Consider the following 19,449-nt stretch of genomic DNA (forward strand, 5'->3'; position numbering starts at 1 on the left):
CATAAACAAAATTAGTTTCTAACATTTTTGGAAAAAGCGAATGGGCAATATTTCTCATGAAAAAGTGGATAAGTGTTCATACACAGCGCAGATCATAATGAGCGAGCGGGCTTTTAAATAAAGTTTGAGGAAGCTTGATGATGACGTTGATCCGCGACCATGGTGTGCTGTGGTCCGTTTATAGCATACCGTTAGCATTTTATATCTGACGGCTTTATTTGGGCTTCAAAATGTATACATTTTGGATTAACTTGTAAAGATTATCTTGGTAGACAAAACGTGTAAGGGTCATAACTCTTTGTTGAACACAGATCTTATTTTTTGCGATTTTCCAAAAGTCTATGGGGAAAATGAATGGCTTTTTGATCGAGGGAACCCATGCGCCGCTAACTTCCGGGTTGGCCTACAAAGTGACGTCATTACTTCGGCACTCTATAGACCGGCGTGCGTCAATACATTATTCATTCAAGAACATTGTGCAAGTTTACTGCAACAATGGAGGCGCAAACTTCACATACTTTTGAAAATCCAACGTTTAGATGATGCTGGTAAGCGCTCATTGTCACATGACAGAGTTCTTCTTTAACGAGAGACTTTGGCGTCACGGCATTTGTTTCCAGGTGGACCGTTAAAGAACGTAACACACACGTCTCACGGACATCCTGTAGAATTCAACAAATGAGATGACGACTTCGATACTCCTGAAGTGTTTCCAGATAAGTGTGCCATGTACATATGAATTAGAATTACTATATTTTGATGTACACTAGAGTTTGGAGTCAGTAAGATTTCTTGCTGCACACTACCTTATCGAGTCGTCTCTGCCAGCTCTCCTCTCGTTTGACCAAAATGTCAATGCAGTGCGACAGTGTGGACAGGATTCCTGCCGTAGTGGCTTTAAACGTGATGGCTTCACCCTTGAAATCGATGCCTATGGGAGCTTTGAGGCTATCCACAGGGAATACTGCAGGGAATTAAGTAAAATGAATATTAAACAGCAGCAGTACTGAAACGCATCTCTACTCTTGCTTAATAAAATCTGTATTAGTATCTTCTTATCATTTGTATTTAGCCCCAGACAGAAATATGCCATTTAACAACAACCATCATGGACATAATGGAAGATTTCCACCATTATGGGAGTAAAAAGCACTTTACACTCTTTACACACTGCAAATTGATATTACCACTAACTGCATGACGTGCAGTTTGCAGTTTATTGCATGGTGTATGCTGTGTACGTTTTTTATGCTCCAACAAATGAAGACGTATGATGAACAAATGCAATTTACACTGTATTCAGACAATATGAAAGAATATCTTTGCTTGAGAATCAAACTGCATTCAGACAGGAATACGAGCCATCCGAAAATTCTCATCCATAGATGTATTAAGCACAAAGTGGACGTGCTTGATGTACAAATGTAAAAAACAAAAATTCTCACATTTCTCTTTGCTGCTGTTGTTGTTGTTGAGCAGATCTGGACGCAAGGTTGGAAAAATGTCCTCATCATCAGATACTGCAAGAAAAAATGTGCACCCTTTTTAGCAGAGTTACAACAAACGAACAATTCAAACATTTTTAGTGTGCAATCATCCATCTAAAGGGAAGTATCACCCAAAAATTTGAATACCGCCAACATTTACTCACCATAACTCATAACCCAAAAGACCTTTGTTCTTAGAAGATATTTTTAATATTCTCTCATCCTTTCTGTCCATGTAACCAAAGCGTTTATGCATTAAAAAGTACAAAACTACATCGTAAAATAAATCTGTACGAGTCGAGCGGTTTAATCCAAGTCTCCTGAAGACACATGATTGCTTTATATGATGAAGAGATTTAATTTAGGTTTTTATTAATATATAAACACTGAAGTTAAACCCTGCTTGCTTGATGCATGAGAAACAACCTCATCGGTTCTTAAAAAAATAAAAATAAAAATAAACAGGTATGTTTGAGCTTCCGTTTATCATATTTGATGAAGGATGAAAGTTTTGTTTGCATGGACTTTCAATGGAGGGACAGAATTCTGTCAAGTTTCATAAAAAATATATTAATTTAGGTTTCAAAGACCAACATGAGTAAATAATGACAATTTTCAATTTCAGGTGAACCATCCCTTTAAGTTTATTAAACGAAAAATATATAAAACAGCACTCCTCTAAAAACGAAAGGAGTTTGAATGCTAAGTTTTCTCCTATCTGAAGCCAAGTTGGTCCCTCAGCCAGATAAAACTCCCTGTAACATAACCGTTGTCCTCACCTTTGTCCCTGTGAAGTTCATCTTTACAGTCAGCATCTGCGCAGTTGTCAAAGTACCTCTGCAGAGTGTCCACCTGTCTGCAGAGAATGTCCCGGAAGGTCTCCATCTCTGCTAGCTTTTCCCGCAGACTGTATCCCTTGAATGAACATTCAATTGTGATCAAAATGAAATTACATGAAATGTTGCAATGTTTGAGTTCTGACTGTGGAGGCAGAGGCTGATTCTCACCTTGAAGGAGGATGCGGAGGTGGTGGAGAGGCCACTGGCGGCAGAGGTGAGGGACAGTAGGGAGCCATGGCGGCGTAGACTGCTCTCGGACCCGTAGCCTGACTCAGCCTGCACACAAAACACAATTAGGTAACTTCACACTTGTTTAAAAATTACATTAAATTGAACCATGAGGCAGTGAAGTGTCATGGTCGAAGCTGTGCATTGACAGAACTGAGACAGACTGAAGATTTCTGAGACTTGCAAAGAAATAAAGCGACTGGTAGGTTAAACACTTAAAATTGCCAGTTATCAAATGATGAATGATAGTTCTGTGGCAGAACTAATGGCAGCATTTTATTTTTTAAAACAAAGTTGGATGAGAGCCACATCTGACATTTAATTTAATACTGAATAACTTGTAGTTTGAAGCTAAAATATTAATAATTAGTTACTCAGTACCATCAACCTAATTATTATGAGTTTAGCTTTACCATAGTAAGATTTGTTTTATTCACAGGAAAGCTTTTGAATGAAGTATTTTATGCTCACCTAGACAGCATTATTTGGTCAAAAATACTGTAAAAACAGTAATATTGTGAAATATTAATACAATTTAAATATTTTAAAATGTAATTTATTCTTGTGATGGCAAAGTTACATCATTACTCCAGTCTTCAGTGTCACATGATCCTTCAGAAATCATTCTAATATACTGATTTGGTGCTCAAGAAACATTTCTTATTATTATCATCAATGTTGAAAAAAAGATTTGGTGTTTAATGTTTTTGTGAAAACTGCAATTTTTTTTTCAGGATTCTTTGATGAAAAGTTAAATTCTTTGATTTTATTAATCAAAAAAAGTTTAATAGAACAGCATTTATTTGAAATTGAAATCTTTTGTAACATTATAAATGTTGTCCTTTATGGTCACGTTTGATTCATTTATATAAATAAAAGTATTAAGTGCTGAAAACATTAAAAAAAAAAACCTTACTGACCTTAAACTTTTGAACAATATATAAATCTAACCTCCAATTCAAATGAATATTAACAATCACAGAGTTATGCTACATTCACAAGTGCAAATAGATCCATACAAACAGACCTGTCTATTTGAATGACATATGATACATGGCATGAACACGAAGGAACTAAATTGCCGTTGCATGGGTTAACTGTACTTCCGTTCTGGTCCCGTTACACCACCTGACAAAGTAACAGAAGCTGCACAGATGTATCATCTGTTTCATGATACGGTGAATGCAGTTCCTGACAGCGCCTTGAAGGAATCCAGATATAGACTGAAAGTGTGCATGACACATACAGCAATGCGTTACTCTAAGAAAAGGAAAGTTCTGAATCAGATTTTTTTTTAAAGTTCTGATAATGTACACTATTGTTCAAAACTTTGGGTTTAGTAAGATTCTTGATTTAATTTTTAAATAAATACTTTTATTAAGCAAAGAGGATGCATTAAATTAAATCAAAAGTGACAGTACAGACATTTACACTGCCGTTCAAAAGTTTTTGATTGGTAAGATTTTTTAGAAGAAGTCTTATGCTCAGGCTGCATTTATTTGATTAAAAAAATATATATATATATATTTATAAAATGTAAAATAACTTTTCTATTTGAATATATTTTAAAATAAAATTTGAAAATGTAAAAAATGTGATGCAAAGCTGAATTTTCGGCATCATTACTCGAGTCTTCAGTGTCACATGATCCTTCAGAAATCATTCTAATATGCTGATTTGATGCTCAAGAAACATTTATGATTATCATCAACGTTGAAAACAGTTGTGTACATTTCTTTTAGGATTATTTGATGAATAAAAAAGAACAGTATTTAACTGAAATAGAAAGCTTTTGTAACATTGTCCTCCTGTTCAAAAGTTTAGGGTCGGTAAGAATTTATTTATTTTGGGAAAGAACTTAAAGAAATTAATAAATGTATTCAGCAAGGATGCATTACATTGATCAAAACTGACAGTAAAGACATTTATAATGTTACAAAAGCATTCTATTATTTCAGATAAATATTGAGCTTTTGAACTTTCTATTCAAAGTTTATTTTTTTTTTTCATAAAATAAATGCAGCCTTGGTTGAGCATAAAAGACTTATTCTAAAAACATAAAAAATCTTAACAATCAAAAAACTTTTGAACGGCAGTGTGAATGTTACAAAAACATTTTATTTCAAATAAATGCCATTTTTAACTTTCTATTCAAAGAATTCTGAATTTTAAAAAAAAATTATATTAAGCAGCATAACGGTTTTCAACTGAAAATCAGGGATTTTGTCATTCCAGGGATACATAAAATTGTAAAATATATTTAAAAAAAAGAAAAGAGTTTTTGTAAATTGTAATAATATATCAAATAATCATTTAAAGTTTTTTAAATCATACCAACCCCAAACCTTTGAATGATGGTGTAAAAAGTGCAATCAGTACTCACATGTAACACTTTTATTTTGTCAGTCACTGTACCTGACTGTAAAAGCCTTCGCTTCAGTCCTTCCATGAGTGCAATGAGTTCCATGAGTGTAAAACTGCTAACACTTTGCTTGTGGAACATTTAATTTTATAAAGAGCTTTAAGTAATAGCCAATGACAGATTGGCACGTTGTTAAAGAAACTGCTACTATGGATCATCCTTAAAAAAAACTCTAGAATAGCCTGCTTCAGTCCTGCTTTCGTCCCAATCAATGAATTATGGAAATTATTGTAATTGAATCACCCAGCAAAATCATGTTGCTGGTCAAGTAAAACATGATGAATGGTTGAGTAAGAGTGCTGGATGGTGAACAAATAAATGACACGATTTAAAAAGCCAATGTGCTGAAGCCCACCATTTGCCCATTCCAGCAGCCAAAGCAGGACAAGGCACTGCTGCAGTCCTGAGTACTTGACCTCAGCATGAGCACTACTCTTTCCAGACGCTCCCAAAAGCGCTCCTTCTCGAGGCTGTCACAGAAATCCCAGTTCTTTCTCCAGACACTCCAAGAAATCCCAGATCTCTATCCGGGGACACTCCAAAGATTTCAAGTTCTCTCTCTGGACACTCCAAGAATTCTCAGTTTTCTCTCTGACACTACAAGAATTCCCTATTCTCTTGCTGGACACTCCCAGAATTCCCGGTGCACTGACTGCAGACTATTCACCGGCACATGGTCAAGCAGGAACGAAGGAGGAGACCAGTGTCTGTCTGTTTTCAGCTTTCAAGCAGCAGTAATGCCATTAGCGTTCGCAATGATGTGAAGAAATTATGCGAGGTGGGTTTCTGAGGCAGAATAAAACCAGAGAGACTGTGGGTGGGTGGGAGAGTGAGAGAGAGATGGCAAACAATACAAACACTGAAACTCCTAGAGCTGCCGCACACGCTACGCTCACCTAACTGCAATAAAATCAACATAAATCATCCAGAAACCTCCGCCGTCACTTTGGCTGCATCTAATCCAGCAGCGTGTGAGCGTGTGTGTTTAAGGAGGAGACCTCAGATCCTGCTGGGCGTGTGCTCTCGTCTCTGTCTCTTGTGCTGTACTGCTCATCTTAGCGCTCATCTTAAAGTGGACCAATGCTTTTAAGATATGCTCCAACAGTTCCTGATTCAATAAAGCCCCTTTATTTTTGGTTCAGAGGTATTCTTGCTGTGCAGGGCTTTTAAAGCAGCCTCTTCATGCGTATGAATATACTCATGAATTATACATGCAGCTTGACGACAGCATCTCCCACGCACACATACACACAAGCTCGATGAACGGAGAGTCGCGATAAACAACGCTGACCTGAGTGCCAACAGCCTCTCTACTGGGCTCTTCTGTTGGGGGATTGGTGATTCAAATAACATTTTTAGATTTGAAGCCGTACAGAGCAGAAAGAAGAGGCAGGTCGAAACAACAGATTCATCAGGTCAGTTTGTGTTTAGATGAGAGATTTTGTGGAGATAGATAGGCATGAGTTTGCAAGGCTTTTATAAAAAAAAAAAACATGTGGTACCAACTACCACATACACCACACGTACAACTATAAATGCAGCATTGAATAAACATTTGCACTACGCTGATACAAATCTTTGACACACTAATTTGCTGTACTAAGTCAATTGAAGAACTCTTTGTAACCAGCAGCGTAGCGGACAGGCACGCAGGGCACGCTCTGCAGGAGGATCCCGCGAAGCACCCTCAGTGGATAATGTAATATCATATGGGCGAAACAGATTTGGCAAGCGCTCTAAGGAACGTCAAATGTTCCCATTTACAATGTGTTTTTGAAGCAGTGAGCAATGTAGCCAATCAGACATATCTGTTGATTTCTCAAACAGTGGTCGACTGATATATCGCCACGGCTGATATATCGGCCGATATTTGGTGAATGATTCTAGGGCTGTGTCCGAAACCTGGAAAATGCTGCCTTCGGAGGACACATTTCAAGGTAGGAAGGCAACAAGGCACGTCCGAATCTAATGTTAGCTTCACTTCAAGTTTTGAAGGCAGCATAAATGTATCCTTCGCTGCCTTTGATATCCCACAATCATGTGCATTCTATTCTGTGACAGTTGAGCTAGAAAAAAAAGATGGCGTCTGAACTTAGCGTTTGCTGGTCAGTTTGAATGTAAATGTACGTTTTTGACCAACATTTTCCACTTCTAAAATATCATTTCTAGTGAGAAATGTAGTAATGATGTAGTAATTAAATATTTGTTTAGTTCTCACCAAAGCTTGCGCTATTTTGCTATTTTATCAAACTGTGTCCGAAATCAGTTTCGTGAGGTGCCCTCATGAACAAACGCTGCCTTACAAGTCATTGTCTGATAAGGCAGCGAGGCAACAAGTCAGCTGCCTAGGTTTTCGGATGCTGCCTATCTTGCTAGAGACCAGGGGCCCATTCTTCGTACCTCGCTTAATACATCTAAGATGATTAGACAGATCCCAGATCTTTTAATAGTGATAACTGATCTCTGGCTAATTTGGTTCTTCAAACGAATTTGCGGATTGGATTAAAATATCTGGATTAAATGATCTAAGATTACTGAGCGTTCTTTTTTTCCCTGAAGAGGGCAGATGCATCGATACTCGAAACCACGATCAGCAATGCAGCGATTGGCTGGCGTCAAGACAGCAACGTAATGACATCATATAATTAAAAAGCCACCTGGCAAAAAACTTGACAAATTACACAAAAAAACCCACAAATTTCTGAATCTTTATAAGGAAACAGCCAAACGACCAAGCCAACATAAAAGGTATAATAGATAAATGATAAATGTTTTTTTTTACATGATTACCAATTATTTATATTCCCGATTTTATACAGTATTTGTACACCCTTTACATTTTTATTTCAATGTTGTAATTTAATTTTTAATTCAATTTGAAGCAGATTTGTAACGTGACAGTATTCAAGTTTCTTATGGGTCAAGATCAAATTATCCTCTCTTGCACTGCATCAAGCCACTCCCATAATATCCGTGATCACTTAAATTAATACACGGCTCAGATTAACTGTACAACGTGTGTAATCCAATAAAAATAAAATTATATAAAGTAATTATTCCATCACAAATAAATCGCTCAATCAAGTGGCTGTGTCTATAGTATTATACATTCTCATATACATATACAATATAACATTTTTATATTATTATTTAAAATTATTATTATTGCCCCTGGTTCAGTAATGAACTCTTGTAATAAAGTAGCAGTGGCTGGGACAGATTTTAAGTATCACCTCAAGATGCAATCTAATCCTGTTTACATGAAATAAGCTGCTCCCGAGCAGGTTTAAGTTTACGGACCTGTTACTATGACAGCAAGTCCAGGATGAGCTTCGAAGAACCAAACAATCCAAGATCATGCCAAATCGTCAACAATCAAATCCAGCTAACTGAGTTAGCGAGGTACGAAGAACGGGCCCCAGAAAGGCTCCTACCTGGATTTGTAAAACAGCTTTTTAGTCACATGACAAAACTGCAATAGCACTCTTCACCAGCAGATGGCAGAAGTGACCTTGAGTGTAAAACTGCCAGAAAATTATTTGTATTAGATTTTTCCCCTGTGTTTGTTTAGTAATAATGCTTTGAAACAATCTGTATTTTATAAAGAGCTATGTTAATAAAGCTGACTTGACTAATATTACAATGTTCCCAAAAGGACTTGGTCATTTAACAACCAAACTCACTGTTGAGTTCTCCAAACTCCAAAAAACTTGGGTTTATGCCTTTATGACCTTCAAAACAAGCAGAAAACTTAACATTGTCTCTCTTACAGACTCTTCTCAACACACAAGTCAAACATAGAACATTATGATACTGCTCAAGAAATGAACCTGCTACATAGCTGCCTGGAAAACACAACTGTACACACACACCCTTTCCTTTGGATCCAAACACCAGCTGTGTAGAAACAGCTCCACTCCTTTTATTGAGTTCAGCTCTACTTGCACATGTGAGAGTCATTCAAATCAGCACATTCCACAAGACCCTGCCTTTGTAAATTTCTCTCAAGACATCTGTCAAGATACGTCACTGCAAACCAATGCCAGACACAATTAATATCTTGTTCCTCCACATGCAAATTAATCACGGCCAACATGTCACTCAGATGATCTTACCTCCCTGCCAAATAGCATGCTAAAAAAAGCAGTACAGTATATCAAATTAGTCATGGCACAGTAAACAAACAATAGGTACTAAGAAATTGTTTGACAGAGACAAGTAAATTATTTTCGCAGTTGCTGTTATGTAATAGGTCAATAGACAATGCCAACATAGCAGGTGCAGTATGTACAGGGATGCATCTGGTCAAAGGCACATAAGAGTGCATGTGATATAGAAGAGAAAATGTAGTTTAAGTAAACACACACGTCAAGTTCTAAGAAATGTATTCTTGTTGGTTTCATTTGGTTTTGAAAAATAAAATTTGATAAGTAATAAAATGTTCTTTATACATTCAACATAGGTGTACACATTTGAATGATCATTTCCAAATACATATTGCATGTGTATGCATGTATATTTTAAATTATTAATTTATAAACAACATTACATTTTTTTAGGCGTCACAGCACACAACATCTTTTACAACTTGAAGTAACCTTGCCTTTTCATAAATATGTCAAATTATCTGATAAGACACTTATTGACCTTGACATAGTCATGAGTCTGCAGGGTTCTCTTTATGATATAATTTCCTGTTTGATCTTTTCTTTCCCCAGCATGTTTTTACAAGTTGGAGCGAAGTGAAGCAGTTTTAAAGGTCCCGTTTTTCATGTTTTTTTGAAGCTTTGATTGTGTTTACAGTGTGCAATATAACATGTGTTCATGTTTCGCGTGTAAAAAAACACAGTATTTTTCACACAATTTACTTATATGTATACCGCTGTTTTCACTGTCCTCAAAACGGCTTGAAAGATTTCCCTGTTCTATGAAGTCCCTCCTTCAGAAACACGTAACGAGTTCTGATTGTGCCAGCGGTTCCCGTGTTGTGATTCGACAGCAGCTTAGCACACGCAGAACGCACGTTACCGGAAAGGTCACGCCTCTCACCATAACGGGGATGCATGCGCTCAATGATCTCTAAGTACAGCGTCCCTGGGAAAGCCAAACAAAGGTGACTTGACTCCGGGATGAAAATAACAGCGTCTCGACGACATGGCAACAAACAAACTATACGAACGCAACCGAACGCAACACTTCCTATAGAGTGCCGAAGTAATGACGTCACTTTGTAGGCCAACCCGGAAGTTAGCGGCGCATGGGTTCCCTCGATCAAAAAGCCATTCATTTTCCCCATAGACTTTTGGAAAATCGCAAAAAATAAGATCTGTGTTCAACAAAGAGTAATGACCCTTACACGTTTTGTCTACCAAGATAATCTTTACAAGTTCATCCAAAATGTATACATTTTGAAGCCCAAATAAAGCCGTCAGATATAAAATGCTAACGGTAGGCTATAAACGGACTACAGCACACCATGGTCGCGGATCAACGTCATCATCAAGCTTCCTCAAACTTTATTTAAAAGCACGCTCGCTCATTATGATCTGCGCTGTGTATGAACCCTATGGTATGAACACTTATCCACTTTTTCATGAGAAATATTGCCCAATCGTTTTTTCCAAAAATGTTAGAAACTAATTTTGTTTATGCGTGCCTCTCTGAGATTTATATTTTGTTAATGTTTTTTCAGACAATATGATTATCACTGTGATAACATTAAATGACATGAAACACAACCCAGTCTCTTTTTGTTAAATGCAAGTTTATGTATGATCAATAATACAAAACGTATAATAAGCTACACATGAAATAAAGCAAACAATTCAGTCAAACATTCAAAGTCAGTGCTAGTCGGCTAACTTACAACGGTAACGTACAGTTATAGCCTAAAAATAAACAAGTAATGAAACTTATCTTTGCACTCAGCCTAAACGATTTGCCAGGGAACAAATTATAGATCCATGAGAGCAAATATGGGCCGTTAAATCTCCACAAGACTAATTATAGCTGGAGACGCCACATAGACATCAGAGCCAGCGGCAGGCGGCAGAAGGACTAGCCGAGGAAAGTCTACTCTCGCCGGGTAAACAAGCGCGGAGCGCCGCGGACCCACTGGAGCTCACAACTCCGATAACACCAGATAAAATGTTTAAATAGGCACTCTTCTTATAAATAAACCACATATTTGAGCTTTAAACAACTACATTATCGACTGAAAAAGTCTTAAAACTAAGTTGTCACACATTAACAGTAGATTTTAACACAAAAAGACGTGTAAACACAGCCCATGTCAGCCATTTCTCAACGAGACAAAAATGTGAATAGAGTAAACTCCAAATGTTCAAGCATCCAACTTTGCGCGAATAGCGCGATTTATTCACGCCACATAAGTTCTTCATAAGGCTGAAACGCGGGCTAGTGAGAGATTGCCTGTTTGTCACGATGACGTCTAAAGTCCCCGCCAAAGGATGTAGTCCCTTTTAGCAACTTGTTAGCAACCATCGTTTTTAAGACACAATAAAGTCTTAAAAAATCACAAGCAGGTTATAACTAGTGTGTTTTATGTCATAGATTAAAACGTGAAAATATATAGAGGCTTTGTTAACCACAGACCTTATTTCAGGCGATTTAGCAAAAACCCATTCAAAAAACCCATAGACTTTAGGGCGAGGGAACCCATAGGGCTAAAATGCTAACTCACTTCCGCGTTTTGGCCTACAAAGTGACGTCATTACTTCGGCACTCTATTCTCCACGCGGGAGCAAAAAGACCACGCCCCCTTTTTCGCGTACTCTTGTGGGCGGAGGTTAGTCGACATACTGCTCTACTGACGTAATTAAAGTAGGAAATACCAGGGTGTAGTCCCAACCGGCCGTTCGCTGTAGGCTTTGAAAGGGAACTTCTGTTAAATAAAATATCTCGCTTGGCATTGAACTTTGAGCTTTATAATTTTACAGGTATTATAAATGCTCTAACAGCAACATTACACACTAACTAAAGTTTGAAAAATGGGATCACGAAGAACAGGACCTTTAAGAAAACATAGAAATAATACTACAGGATTATGATAAACTACTTTCTTATTTTAATTCTTTTGAGTTTTTTTTCTTCATTACAATATCAGGACTAGGGGAGGGACAAAATATCAATAAGGCAATATATCGTTGTCCACCATGCGATACAAGAATCAATACGCTGGCGCCAAATATCAATATTTTAATTAATAAAATAAGGCGCTCTAAATAGACTTCCCTGCTCCCAGCATTGCTACTTCATGGCTCCTCGAGGTGGTGCTCAACCCATGAATGAGGGAAACATGCATATAAGTTAACTAGCCTAAGAAAAATTGGTTTTTGATGGGATGGTGGACAGCAGTGTGAGTAAAATAATAGATGCCCCAGCCAGGATTAAGTCCAAAGTCTGGAAAACCTGCACCTAACCTTTTCACAGACTTTTTTTTCATAGTTAGACAGATATCGTGATGTATCATTATAGGATTGTCTAGCAATATATTGATTATCGCAGAATTGCTGTATCGTGATATTATCAGTATCGTATCGTATCGTGAGATACCCTGTGATTCCCACCCCTAATCAGGACAGGTTAGCCTGGATGCCAGCCGAACTTAGCCCCGCCCACAACATTTGAGGTCGGGCAGTTCGGTCTGGACTTGATCCGTTGTGGAGCAACTATGCTGGAACCAAAGCTGTTCGGACCAATCAAATTGTCAGGGCGGGCTTTATATGATGATGGACAGTAACGTAACCATTCATGTCACCAAAGCTTGGGTTGAATTCGTTTGAATCTGAATATGACGACGTCAGGTTAAAGTACTCCGTGTATCATTAAATTATTTTTACAACACCAGCAAAGATCGTTTACACTCTTCTTCTTCTTCCAGCGTGTGTGCAGTTGAGTTCTGTTTACAACCATGCGTTTTTTTTATTTGTATTAAACATCACAAAACACCACAGTATTAAAGCAGTCGTGTAAAGACAACTATACGTTAGGGATGTGTCGTTCATGAACGATTAGTTCTTTTTGAATTAATCTTTAATATGACTCGGGAACGACGAGTTGTCTCAGTGAGCGATTCGTTCATTTTGTGTTGACCGCGCATGCGCTACATGTCATCGGTTCTGTTCAGGATCTTCTGCATTCAGCCTATGGGGCTGTGAGTTGATGAACAAATGACTCAAACGTGAAGACTCGAGAGGTGAACTAATCTTTCCAAGGAACAGACGTGATTAAATGTCAAGTGACAAAAAAAAAAGAATGACTCAAGACTCGGAGCTGAGGCAAACTAACAGACTGCATAGACTGCATGACATCACCGTTTTCTCCGGAATGGCTATACAGCTGAATAAAATTCTGTTGCATTATTTTGCTGTTTAACACTGTAAAGCTGCTTTGAAACAATCTGCATTGTTAAAAGCGCTATATAAATAAAGTTGACTTGACTTGACATAGCCTGAAGACCCAGCTAAGCAATTAATGAATAATTTTCTTAAAGTCTGGCCTTGGCCGCACTAGCTTATAACATATTCCAAATGTGATCAACATATAATTTATATGATCAACATTTGTTGTTGGGGAATTTAACATGTGACACTAATTATATTCTGCTGAAATGAACGAAATGACTTGGAAAAAAAGATTTGTTCATTTTGCTGAACGAGATTCAAAGATCCGAGCCCGTAAAATGATCCGAACTTCCCACTGCTACCATGCGTCGCTCAACATACGTCACTTACTCCATCCATTGCTCTGATTGGTTGTTTGTCTATCCAATTGAGTGCAGAGGCATTTTGGTTGAGACACGCCCCATAATCATAGCCCAATGGAGCAGTATCAGACTCATATTCTGACTAGAATCTGAGTATGACAACGTCAGGTATTACCCAAGCGGCAACCTCCCCTAGTTTCTCTTGAAGCCAATACGGAAGTGACTTAAACTGTAATTCATCGACTGTCCGCTAGGGACAGGCTCCACAAGGGAGCAGAATCTCATTGAGCCCCATGTTAAAATGCCCAAATTTACAGCAGAAATAAACATGTTTAAGCCTGGTACAAATTGGGGTTTTGGTCTATACGGCTAATTTTGCCCTTCATGACAACTGTGAGGGGGGTGAATTTTTTGTATTACTCATTCGTTTACATTATATAAAGCATTTAAGTTCCGCATAATTAAGGGAGTGGCCACTTTGAGTGACAGGTGGATTGTCGTTTGTCTGCTGTCTGTTAGTCATCACATCACCTCAGCTCCGCCCACTTCCCGCCTATTTGCCCATTTTCTGTTATCCGGGACTCGAGTGATGCGCTGCCAAGATGGCAACGGCCAGCTCGACCCTACTTTACACTTCAAAACTGCTCTTCAGAATCCTATGGGTGATGTCACGGACACTACGTCCATATTTTTTTTACAGTTTTTAACAGTTTTTACCCAAAAAAAAAAATCAAAATTAACATGCAAAAATTTTAAATGCGCCACGTCAAGGTATATTCAAGTCACTGAATGCATGAATAGCATTATTTATTGTATTTTTAATTATTAAATAGGCCAAAAAATAGGCTAAGCATCACATCATTGATCTACTACACACCTGCATACCTAAAGAACAATCTTAAAGTGACGTAAGTCCTTCATCAAATTCAGTACATTCCATGACAAATACACAAATTTAGATTTATAGTCCTTTAGAAAGAACTCCACAGAGGCTCACTGTGTACTCAAATGACAGCACAAGGAAATGATTGCCAAAAAAAGAAAGAAAGAAGAATGCAGGACACATTCCACTCCACCGTGCCTCCAACACCCTCAATTCCTCAACAACGGAAATAAAACACCCATTCAGGTTCTGCAACACAAACATGATCACTCGCTATCAGAATGACACTGGAGCTGCCTCTTCCATCTTGCTGCTTGTGAGGGACTCACCTTGTGAAGTTCGATGGTATCGATCCACTGCTGCCGGAGCAAAGGATGTTCAGCCCTCAGGTACCAGATGCTATCGTTTACACTGATGTCAAACCGGCATTCATCAAACTCGTGAGGCTGAAAGAGAAAGCATCAAAAACAAGAACAGATCATAACAATGAACATGCTGGAAAATGACATGGAACACAGGCCATAAACTTTCCATTCTCTTTGCCATTATGTTTTTGGAGCACCTTTTCCTGCTGATCCTGATAAACAACTCCCTGCCACCACAGCATAGATTTGCATTTATTAAATAGGTCAGAAGACCTTGAACATTTTCAGATGGTAGACCACTTTAACAGTAAAACAAAAACTGCAGTGCAGACCACCTAAATCTAGGGGAAACCACTAGCTACCTTAAAACAAGTTAAGTAGTGCACAAATTATCCATAAATTATAACTTTACCAATCCATATTTTTGCCAGACTGTCATTTTGTTCTTAGTTTTAGCTATTGGACCTAAATGAGCCGACAATTCAAGGTTCAATTGCTAAGAAGTTGCACTGAACACTTGCCTACAATAGGGTTGGGCGATGTCCCCTAAATTGGCAGTTGACGATGTTTACAGTAAAACATGGCGATGGACGATGATATCCATCGTGGGTGGGGTTAATGGTGTGTATTTTACTATATCTCTTTTAGGGCTGTGCGATATTGAAGAAAAATGCGATATCCTTGTTAAATAATGCGATATTCGAGATGCGATACGATATTGCTTTAAGTGTGTAAAATCTATTTCTTTCCCCAACTGATATCTTTCACTTAAAACATAACGGACCGTGTTTACATGAATACTCATCAAGACAGCTTTTTGACATAACTTGTGTTAACTTGTGTGTGTATTTGACAGTTCGAGTGTGTAACAAGACACGGAAAAAAGAATGGCTTGTGCTCACGTTTTGGTGTGTGTCAGACAGCGTGAGACTGCAAGGAGTTGTTTTTCGCAAGATATTGTGTTTAATAACTCTTTTAAATGTCAAGCAAGTCACATAAGTAACAGTTGTGTGCTCAGTCTATTCTCTGCTATATGCGTCGACCTAAAACATACACTTTTCACAATGTTGAAGTAGCCTATTAAAATCATTCAGATATTGTGTGCCCTTGCGATATGCATATCACGATATGTACATTTGCGATATTTCGATATATTGCGCAGCCCTAATCTCTTTACATAAATACTATTTTCTACTTAAAAACTACAATGTCGTTATTTTACTAACCCAACTAATGACTCCTCTGCGCTTTCCAATAGGTTGCACGTGAGGGAGAAAAAAAAGGTAGCTTTCTTCCACTTATTATTTTCTACTTAAAAACTATAAATTTCGTTATTTTAATAACCCAACTAACCAATATGTTGGTATTTCTGGTGAAAGATATTAGACTTCTTTACGCACTTTCCGCAATCCGCTACGGAGCTATTGAATTTTGATTTTGCATATTGTTTTTTAAACGTTCATTCGTGCATATGATCACTTTACAATATTTCAATAACATAATTTATTTTGTAGCCTATGCTTATGCTTTGCACAACAAAAAGTTAATTGTGCTGCTAATTATAAGTGAAATGTAAATCCCGAGTTTCGGTCTGAGTGTTGTTTCCATTTTCTTGTTCTTGATTTGTTGTTCTTCTGTTGTTTTTTTAATAAATGTGTTATCAGAATCACCTTCATTCTTTCATTTTATTTGACATTATGGCCAAGGTAAATTGTCTTTAAAAGTATTAACCAGACAAAAAAGTGATTTGACGTTCGCTGAAGTCTGGGTTTATCTTAAACTGCCGCTTAAGTGCAGTAGCCACAGAAGAGCTATATTGTGACAATGAGCAAGATTTCCTGAGACACTACAATAGGCTACTAATAATTCATTCATAAGGGCTGTTTTCTTGCATAAAATTTAATATTTTAAGTTAAATGTACAGTGTCTCGCAATCCATCGGCACAACCCTAGCGTACAATGACATCTGACTGTGAAGACAACTTAAACACTTTCAAAAATAAATATCAACAAAATCAGTTGTTGATAAATCAACAGATTAATTAAATGTTGGTTTTGGGCAATTCTTTTAAATTACAATTACTTAAAGTAGTTGTTTTACTAATTTAAGATTAGGTTATAAAAAATAAAAAGATAAATTATATATTAAGGTATTAAACTTACCCCTACCCCAAACAATTTAGGATACGCACAATTTTAAATAAAAGAATGGGAGTGAATTGTTGGAACCATTGCTTAAATGGGCAAAACCAACAAAAACCTTAAAGTGCCCCTATTATGCGATTTTAAAGGGTCCTAAATTAGTTTTTGAGGTCTCCTACAATAGGTTTACATGCATCCAAGGCCAAAAAAACACTTTAATTTTCTCATAATATACATTGCAGCATCCCCTCTTTTCTTAAAGTGTCTGAAATGGTTTAATAAAGGGTTCGGTTTCTCTAAACCCCTCCTTTCCGAGAGCCTACTCTGATCTGATTGGTCAGATGACCCAGTCTGTTGTGATTGGTGTACCGCTTACAGAGTGTATAGAGAATGAAACTCCATTACCATAACTGGATTTCAGCTCTGGAGGCTTCCTCGGGACTCGTATACTCAGTTATACAAACAGTAACTTTGGCGTCTGTTTTACAGAATCAATTAGAGTCTGAGTGCTCATCCCTTTGAAGTGCATGTAAAGTGCATTTGCTTTCACATTGCAGAAAACAGCGTCTTCTCAACATGTCAATAACACAAACCAAACTCTTTCAGGCCTCATCTACAACTAGTGTTTGAGGCTGGGCAGCTGTTGTTCGTGGGCAGCCAATGAAGACCATAGGCTTGCAATGTCATTAAGCAAATTTGTTGTACTATTTATTGTGCACTTTGACCTTTGAAACGTTGCAAACCTTTTTACATTGACAAACAGCTATATAAAATACTGCATGGAAGGTAATCAAAAAAAGAAACTTTAGCTATAATTTCTTGCATTATAAAGTGGACATTCCTTGTAGTAAGTGTTTTCTGCAGGAGTAGTGGGCATGGTTGGTAATAGGTCTGGTTTGTAGTCTTTGGGACACAGATTTAGCTCTTATCAGAGAGAGCACTGATCCAGGCCAGAGCAGGGATGCTGAATCCAATCAGTGTTTGAGGAACATCTGTTATCATCAGATCATCTCCGTTTTCTCCTACAAAACACACTGAAATCAACCGAACAGAGACATTCCAGAGGGGGCTCTGGGGCCAGACCGGCTTCAAAGACTTCCAGGGTTTCACAGGCACTACGGTGCAGCTCAGATTTGACCAAGTGTGTGTGCACAGTCAGTTCGCTGAGATTTATGCACCCAGAAGATCAAAACTGGATTCTACAACAATCTTTTGAGATCTTGATCTACATCCTAAAAGCCCATGATCTTTAACAGTGGCCCTGTAGACAAGTTAACTTTTTCAGACCAAAGAACATCCCCTAATAAACACCATAAAGCCATCTGGGCCATGAGCATTGTGAATCTAAGAGCAGTACTTTTCAGACAGGTTTTCTTTTTTCACACAAGAGCTGCTCACCCTTTTCACAATGAGATATGTGATATGCACCGTCCGTCACAGGACGTTCCTGCGGTTCTGCTCACCCTGTTCTAATCCTCAAGACTACTTTAATTCACTCAATACCAGAACAATGCAGCAATAGTGAGTCAACCAAAAGACATACTACAATGGAGCTTTGTTGGACATTTCCTTGTAGTCTTACTGCCGAGACTTCTGCACAACATGCAGCAGTCCAGTTCATAGACATACAGCAATATACATTAAAGTACACCTAAATAAATTAAATTAAATATATTTATATATTTATTTATTTAATTATTATTTTTTTTTTTAATTTAAACAAGATTGTGAGAAAGGCTAGAATTTGACTCCATGTTTACTTGACTTTTATGGGAATGCATTAAATAAATTGCTTTGGGCAGAAAATATGATGTTTCTTTACAATAAACAATTGAAATTCATCTCTTTGTACGTAAAAATATCCTCTGATAAGTCAAATCAAATATCCAAAGCAGCTTCGTAGTAATAAACTCACAGTTCATCACTTATGAAATGACTTCTGAAGAGCTGCTTAATGGCTGACATTAGTGTCATTATTCAGCTCAAGTGAGTTCAATGTTGATTCAATTTATTTCAATAACAGTGTCAATGTTGAAAAGCTAATAAATTATGAAGCAACTTTAAAAGCAGTTAGATTTTTGCAGTTAGATTTGAGACAACCGCAACAATTATGTAGTTTGAATTTCAATCACATTTTGCCAAAGATTATAAAAAAAACCACTGTTTGTGGTTTGTGGGTTAAATAAAACTGCATTACATATTATATTATATTATATTATATTATATTATATTATATTATATTATATTATATTATATATTATATTAGTTCAGTTTAAACCACACTAGAGTAATTTTATTATTATTTTATATATGATTTCAGGTAAAAAGTTTATCGCAGTATTGTATGAAAATTAA

The 19,449-nt window shown here is 37.3% G+C and overlaps 1 protein-coding gene across 2 annotated transcripts in view; it reads right to left on the bottom strand.

Moving 5' to 3' along the window:
- Window positions 1-19,449, bottom strand: part of cert1a (ceramide transporter 1a) — a 49,161-nt gene that overhangs the window by 22,577 nt on the left and 7,135 nt on the right. For both annotated transcript variants that reach the window (XM_079816247.1, XM_079816246.1), the window contains exons 3-7: window positions 14,917-15,033; window positions 2,495-2,602; window positions 2,267-2,402; window positions 1,446-1,520; window positions 807-964 (exon numbers count right to left, since the gene is read on the bottom strand). In XM_079816247.1, the coding sequence (XP_079672373.1) occupies window positions 807-964; window positions 1,446-1,520; window positions 2,267-2,402; window positions 2,495-2,602; window positions 14,917-15,033 (594 nt within the window). The remainder of the gene's footprint in view (window positions 1-806; window positions 965-1,445; window positions 1,521-2,266; window positions 2,403-2,494; window positions 2,603-14,916; window positions 15,034-19,449) is intronic.

This window comes from Gobio gobio, assembly GCF_949357685.1.
Source record: "Gobio gobio genome assembly, chromosome: 4".
Taxonomy (NCBI): Eukaryota; Metazoa; Chordata; class Actinopteri; order Cypriniformes; family Gobionidae; genus Gobio; species Gobio gobio.